The 7,214-nt window shown below is 57.6% G+C and overlaps 4 protein-coding genes across 4 annotated transcripts; 1 reads left to right on the top strand and 3 right to left on the bottom strand.

The window, feature by feature from the left end:
- Positions 1-14: 14 nt before the first annotated feature.
- SPRG_04549 (hypothetical protein) lies at positions 15-867 on the bottom strand (the record flags this gene model as incomplete). Its single annotated transcript, XM_012343468.1, has 8 exons — positions 15-24; positions 50-75; positions 129-195; positions 245-333; positions 387-440; positions 491-550; positions 603-737; positions 790-867. The coding sequence occupies 8 exons, from the start codon at positions 865-867 to the stop codon at positions 15-17; spliced, it is 519 nt and encodes a 172-aa protein (XP_012198858.1).
- Positions 868-892: 25 nt separating this feature from the next.
- SPRG_04548 (hypothetical protein) lies at positions 893-1,370 on the bottom strand (the record flags this gene model as incomplete). The annotated part of the gene is made up of 3 exons (XM_012343467.1): positions 893-1,017; positions 1,064-1,199; positions 1,251-1,370. 3 exons carry the CDS (start codon positions 1,368-1,370, stop codon positions 893-895), a joined length of 381 nt encoding a protein of 126 aa, XP_012198857.1.
- Positions 1,371-2,021: 651 nt separating this feature from the next.
- On the top strand, positions 2,022-4,187 carry SPRG_04547 (hypothetical protein; the record flags this gene model as incomplete). The annotated part of the gene is made up of 5 exons (XM_012343466.1): positions 2,022-2,259; positions 2,304-2,424; positions 2,475-2,764; positions 2,810-3,671; positions 3,761-4,187. 5 exons carry the CDS (start codon positions 2,022-2,024, stop codon positions 4,185-4,187), a joined length of 1,938 nt encoding a protein of 645 aa, XP_012198856.1.
- A 1,565-nt stretch (positions 4,188-5,752) lies between these two features.
- SPRG_04546 (hypothetical protein) lies at positions 5,753-7,030 on the bottom strand (the record flags this gene model as incomplete). Its single annotated transcript, XM_012343465.1, has 2 exons — positions 5,753-6,043; positions 6,101-7,030. The coding sequence occupies 2 exons, from the start codon at positions 7,028-7,030 to the stop codon at positions 5,753-5,755; spliced, it is 1,221 nt and encodes a 406-aa protein (XP_012198855.1).
- Between the last annotated feature and the right edge of the window lie 184 nt (positions 7,031-7,214).

The raw sequence follows: 7,214 nt of genomic DNA, 5'->3' as shown, positions 1-7,214 counted from the left end.
CGCGCTCAGCACAATCACAACCCGCTTCATCGTGCTCATGATTGAGTACGTGAGCTCCGAGACCTTGCCGAGCAGCTACACAAAAAACCATATATCAATACGCCTCCGACGACACGACGATGTCGTACCAAGGAGGCTGCAAAACTCGAGATGAACTGGCATGTACTGCAGCAAAAGATCAAGCCGTAGGGAATCCTACAGAGAAGAGCCACGTCGCCATGTCAAATCCAAAAGAGGAACGGACGTCGTCGGAAACATGGTCTTCTCCGCGCTGTTCCAGAGAAGCATCGGCATGTTGACGGCAATGCAGAGCATGCCATTGTAAAAATGGAGCTAGTCCAAAGACATACATAGAAGAAGGGGCCGAGAGAGGAGGAGAGACGCACATTGATGCTGTCGGCGACGATGCCATGGCGGAGAAGGTACTTGGCGTACATGCTCTACAGATCGCCGTCGCATACTCGATCCTCACGAGATGCGCAGAGTGTACCTGCATGACCCCAAACATGGACGACGAGATGGCGCAGAGAAGACCCATGGTCGCGAATTCCTACGTCCTCGTCGCATTGACGCCACGATGGATGAGAAATGTTCATGCGTACGTTGATCTGAACTTCGGACATGGACGCCAGCGAGACGCCGACAACAATGGGCAGCAGCGACAGGTATATGGGCAGCGCGTGCGTTGTACGATACACGAGGTAGGCGAGGACGACGTTGAAGAGCGGCGTTGACGCCTAAGTCGCCTTGGTCTCAGCATCGTACTTGACTTTGGTAGTAGTACAGTACCTTGCACGTGTGGGTGAGCGCGACAGGCACCTTGGAGTAGCTCCAGTACGTCAAGATCTTGGCCGCGATCGCCATCATGCTGAGTGGCAGCATCGAGAGCACACTATTCGGTATGTGCGATGAGCTTGAGATGTGTCGATCTCGAGACGCAGGCGTACTGGTCGAACTTCATCGGGCGAAGATGCCACATCTTGTAGCGCGACTTTGGCGGGACCGCGAAAATGGCCGCTAGCGCAATATTTTGGCAAGCCCATGGCGAGCTGTCATGGCGTACCGTCAAAGCACGTGCCCAGCGCGAGGTGGCACACGGTAAGCGCCTCGGCCGAGAGGCCATGCTCCTTGATCAAGATCTTGTTGATGAACGTCGCGCTCGTCGAGAAGATGTACCATGCCAGCATGTACAGGATGGCCTAGGATGGTACGTCGTCGTCCATCAAGCGTCGTCATAGCCGGCGGCGTACCGTGGACGGATTGTCCGAGGACCAGCTGGCCGACCGCGGCCGCCCCACGGGCATGACCGGTTCGTACGCATCGACGGCGACGACCTTTGCCGAGCCCGTCGTCTCCTTGGTCGGTGCCATTGGCCAAGATTCCGCAGTGCGGAGTTACTGCTACGACCACCATCTTCGAACTTCGATATGGCTAGAAACACCCCATTTTAACACCCAGCGCAGCGTGTATGTACGTACACTAAAGAGCACACCCTTTGCAAGGACAGCAGTGATGCTAGGTAGCGTGTAAGACTAATACGCAAGCAAGTGCATGGCGCAAGCCGCAAAGTCCTCGCGGCAATCGCTCGCTGCCGCCGAGATGCGACCACGTCACCGATGACATCGAAGATCCGGATAACCATCCGCACACGTTGAATGACGTGGAGCGCCTTGGTGGACCGGTCCCCCTCGCCGCCACGCCGACCGAGCGCAGACGACTCGAGCGACTGGTAGTAGGAAGCCTTGCCTACTCCGCATCAGAGATCGATCCAGCTCTAACGTTGTATCCAGGTCTTGGCGTATCCGCCGTGGTGGCTTCTCACATTGTCCGTCGAGCTTGGTTCACTGGTGTCGCGCCTCAGCGACAACCTTCCCAGAGTCCAGAGCAGTACCGTCGACGGATCAAGAGCCAAGCATTTAGCAGCGCGTACTAACACTTTTGGGCTAGTTTATTGTTAAACTAGGTGCTGGTTGCATCTTGCTCTTCAATCGATTTGGCGCGAAACGGTTGCTCCGAAACGAATGCTGCGGATACGCCCGGCGGCCGATGAACCATCGCCGCCGCCGACAACGTCATCGCTCAGCTGGCGACGCGTGCTTTTAACGCTCCTCTCGTACATCCTCTTCTTTACAGACGTGCCGCGGAGCGGGTACGGGTTCGCGTCCCTCCCAAACACCTACATTCGCCACGCGCCCGACGCGGCGTCGTACTTTGGCCCGTACGCCTACCTCGTCCTCAACGCGACGCGTCAACCCAATGGTTACATCTCTCTACTACGCTCGACCCACAATGCGCATGCGTAGGTACGGTTGCGGGCGTCGCGTCGTCCGGGCCCACGTCCACGGCGCGTGTGTGGAGCTACAAGTTTGATACGACCTCGATCGGTCTCCGCGGGCTCGTGGCCGCGCACAACATCTCGGGCTGGTACTGGAATCTCTCAAGTATGGCGAATGCTCACCGTGTAGTACGATCAGGGACCCGTGCTTGCTGTACGAGTCGGCGTGTCCCAACTTGACGCTCAGTGTCGCGTCCGTGTGGCGCTTGCTGGAGAGCACCGTCGACGCGCTGGCGCCATCGCCCGCAGGCTGCCGCAGCGTGAGTTCATTTCGCGACAACATGGACGACTTTGTTGATTTTGGGCCGCTCGAGCACGTGCACTACCGGTCGACGGTAACGCAAACCTTGGAGACGCCGATGGACCTCTGTCACTCGGGCCATCGCCTCCCGTTCTGCAACGCGCCGTGGTCCAACCTCAGCACGTTTGGTGCGTCATTCTCGTCTATAAAGGTAGCAATCTGGATTTGCGTAGGCTACAAGAAGGTTTCTGTCATCAGCGCTCACATCCAGGCGCGGATGCTAGCGCGCCGACGCACGATGGATCTCACTTCGCAGCGCATGGACGTTGTCGTGATCGACTCGACCATGGACGTCCAGCGCTGGCGAGGCAGTCTCACGCACGTCGACGCATTCAGCTGGGACGCTGTCTCGCTCCTCCGGGTGCAAAATTGCTCGGAGATCTGGAACGCATCCAGCTGCCGCACCATCGAGCTCGTCGACTACCGGTACGAAGCCGGTATGCTTGGCTCGAACGTCGTCTACTACTACAAGCTCGTGCGATTGCTTCGGATCGTCGCCCAAGTGTACAATATTGTCCGCGTTCTCGCACTCTTCGGCGGCTGCTACGCGGCGACGCGGCGCCACACGATCTCAGGTTCGCGATGGCTCGCGGCGCTAGGCCTCTTCTTTCGCATTCCTGGCCAAGTGGTCATTTACGGCAGCTGGTTTCCAGTCATCCTCTTTGTGTTCGCGCACGCCTCGGACGCGACGCTGCTCTATCTGTACATTTCCAAGAGCTTTGTCGCACTGGATGGCACCATCGACACGAGCTTTTCGAATTTGTATGGTCTCATGACGCTCCTCACGTGCCACATGCGCAACGTGTGGGTCCTCAACCTCGTGGCCAAGGGGTATTTCTACCTCCGCCACTCTGGATCGCACGCAAAGAAGGGGTGGTCGCGCCACCTCGTAGGTCTTCGCGGCTACTTGTTGCCGCTCGTGTCGCTCGTCTCGGCCGTCTTTGACGTGCGCTGGAACGCGCTGCGCAGCACCGAGATCCTTGCATCGGCCCCGATGCTCGTACCGAGCAGTGTCCAAGCCACCAAGCACATCGGGTCGCTTCCCTGCGATGTGCGCTACAGCGGTCTCTTCACCGATGCGAAGAACTTGGTGATTGCACTGGTTTTGTCCGAAGCGCGTTGAGGCTGGGGGGCGTGCGCTCGGTGCACGCGACGTCGTCCGTGCCGTACATTGCGCTCGTCCACTGCAACCTCTCGATGTTTAGCACGTCGTGGCGGACGCTCTTTCTCGATCGGACGCTCGGCCGTTCGATGAGCACGCAGCTGACGCTTCCCCAAGAAATTGATGAAGACCATATCGACGAAGCACGGATGCTCATGAACATTACGTGGATGACCGACCCGATCGAGTGGCTCCTCTTGCGTCTGTGGCGCTGCCCGATCGTCAACATCTACCGACACGCTACGACGCGACAAGTGCTGCACCATCCGCTCGGAAAGCTCGACCTCGAAGACGTCGATGACCACACGCTTCTGGATGCACGCTACGAGTGCATTGGCCAGCAAGACTTGAACGCACTGGCGTGGTGCGACCGAATCCAGTGCCATTAAACCACAGCACCAGTGTACCTTTGACATCTCGCGTTGGCGTTGAAACAGTGTATTGATCTTTGGCTCAAAATATCAATGTGGCTACCCGCGGGGACCTCACCGAACACTTCGCCGCGCTACTTGACGTCTGCGTCTCCAGCGCTGGAAGAGCTCACCATCCAGGCCTGCTGCTTTATGGACAGTGTACTGGAGACCGCACGTCTGTCCACGTCGCCGCTTTTCGTGTCCGGATGTGAGGTTTGCGACGCAGGCACTTGCAACAGTCTTGCTGCACTCGTGTGTCCTCGATGAGATTGCGTGGATGCGACTGTGGACATCCTCTCGAGGGTGGTGCCAGACGTCAAAAACGTCTGGTAGATTCACCCGACGTATGGAGACGGCGTTGTGCTTAGAGTGGACGATCTTGTCAGAGGCCACAACGTCGAGGTCTTCTGGCCGCGCGAGGTTGTTGATGGCGCTCGCGGCGGAAAAGATGGGCAGCGCAATACGCGCCAGATCCATACCAGCGGGCGTTAGCGCCTGCAGCTGCAGCACCGGCCAGAGCATGACTTATTGTGCATCGCAGCGCCTAATCGCCGGCGTCGGCTCTTGGAGAAGCTTGTGAAGCGCGGCGAGAGGGCCGGTACGGGCGGTCGCGGGAACCGCGGCGAGGAAGGCCTGGACGTCGCATGCCGCCGCCAAGCGCTGGACGATCGTCGTACAAACGCGAGCGATGCCACAAATTCCCTGTAATGTGTCTCGTCTTGCCATTTCCAGCGTCGACCAGCGACGAGGTGGTTGATGGCGAGTGCGCCATCGCAGGGTTCCATGTGCTTGGAAATGCTCGCCCTTGGCAATAATTCAACTGAATCACCGCGTAATATGACGCTCGGGCGGTTGAAAACGAGATCTCGAGGCAGCGATGACGTATCTAGTGCAGACAGATTGTGCTTCTATTTATTGTCGTCTAACAACGACCCGCATTGCAGGACTACCTAATCCGTCAAGTCGTAACGTTAACGTTGGCATTGAGTGTAGGGTTAGGGGATGAGCCCTCGGAAGCATCTTGCACATAAGCCACCCGAGCAATCCATGCTGTGACATTGCGTCATGAGTTAAATTGGTCCAGGAGAGCATCCCTCGGAACCAGCGTACACTGAACGTCACATCAAGGGACTGGTATTCCGATGCGTCAAATGAAAATATATGAAAAGACATGGAATAAACCACGGCAAAATGTATCTACGACTGTCTAAAGTGTCCCTCGTCGAGCGAGCAACCAAAGTTGCTACGGCAGCGAATTGGACAGAGGAGTACGCTGGACAAGTGGAATGTACAACGTCTTTAATCCTGGAACCCAACGAGAGCTGTCGTGGTTGCGCCAACGGTGCTTCAATTCCCGGTACTCAAGGGACTTTTAACAACAGCTGCAGTCCATGACGTGCCACCACGTGAGCTAATGCTGCTATAAGCCACAGCAAGACACGAATGCAACGAGCTACTAGCGTTCAAATTCAACTGAGCATAATAACTCGTACGGGACCAATCAACTCAAGAATTCAATAAGAAAAGTTATGTAAACGAAGCTAGATCGCTGGCATCGCGTGGCTCTCGAGCACGAGACGAAGGCGACCATCGACGGTGCCGTAGCGGTGCTGGATGGAGCGCAGTGCTGTCTGCGCCTCGACCATCTTGCGTTCGATCGGCGGCGGCAGCGCGATGGAGATGCCACTGCACGACGCAAGGGCCTCGCCAAATGCGACGTAGCTACGCGCCGACAACTGGGGGCAGTTGATGTCGACGACGGCGCCGACAGAGCTCGTTGTACGAGGCAAAAACCCCGCGAGATGGAACGCGCCCTCGTCGCCAATGACGCACTAGTTAAAAGCAATCTTTCGAGCGCCACCTTGGATCCCCTTGCGCAACGATGGTACAATGGTCTCGATCGGAGGATTGGCATGTGAAAACCCGTGCCATGTAAACTCTTCGAGGTGGGCCACGTGCGCCGAGAAGACTTGCCACGAGGCTTCCGAGAATTCCACTTTGAAGAGCTTGACGCGCCGAATGGTCAATGCGATTCCGGTCTCGAACGCCGGGTCCAAGATGCGAGCACTCATGATCCGGAGCTCTTCCAGCGCCGTGAGCGACGCAAGCGTACCCAAGAGAGCATCGACACTGCATACAAAGTTGCCACCGAGGTCGAGCGACCGAAGCCGCGTCGTGTTGAGCTCATGAAGCAGCCGCAACACTGTAGGCGTGTCCGAGACTCTGAAATTATCAATGCGCAAGCTCACGAGTTGCGGAAACGAACGCGCGACAGCGACGAGCGGGCCAAGGATGCCGTCGGCGTCGAGACAAAGAGCAAGGCTCGAGAGCGTGGTAGGCTGCGCGAACAGCTGGGCCAGCGACTCGTTCACAGGCTCATCGTCCTCGTCATCATTGCTACGAGTCTCTTCGAAGCACAAGTGCTCCGCGTGCCCTGACGCGAGCCAGCGTGCCAGTGTCGCAAGCAAAGTCGCACATCTCTGTGAGTACGCCACCTCGATGGAGCGCGCAGTTGCCATGACGGCCTCAACGACCGCTGCGTCATTGCTGGAATCAACCATGCAGACGACCTTGAGGTTGGTACATTGGCGCAGGACGTTGCAGAGACGCGTCAATTCTTGATCATCGCGACAATCGAAGTGGTCGTACTCCGTGACATTGTCCTTCCACGCGTCGAGCCACTCGACGGCGTCCATGTCCTCGGGCGGGTTGTAGTTGTTCGTGTAGACCGCGGGAAAGACCGCCTTTGCAGCGAGTGCAAGACGCTTCCCAGCGGGCGTGAGCTCCATGAGGTGCAGCCGAGGCCAAATATAGGTCATGGCTTGCTCGTCGGTCGCCGGACGATACCAACGATCCTGCACAGCGCGCTGCGGGGCTTGCAGTAGCTCGTGAAGCACGGCTAGCGGTGCACTCCCGCGCCCCGAGACTGCCTTGGAACTGGACCATGTCCTCATTGCCCTCATCCAGTGCATGGCGACGCCTTCGGACGTCAAGGCCTTCCTT

This window comes from Saprolegnia parasitica, assembly GCF_000151545.1.
Source record: "Saprolegnia parasitica CBS 223.65 unplaced genomic scaffold supercont2.13, whole genome shotgun sequence".
Taxonomy (NCBI): Eukaryota; Oomycota; class Saprolegniomycetes; order Saprolegniales; family Saprolegniaceae; genus Saprolegnia; species Saprolegnia parasitica.
Note: the sequence above shows the minus strand (reverse complement) of the source record. Positions and strands in the feature narration are given on the sequence as shown.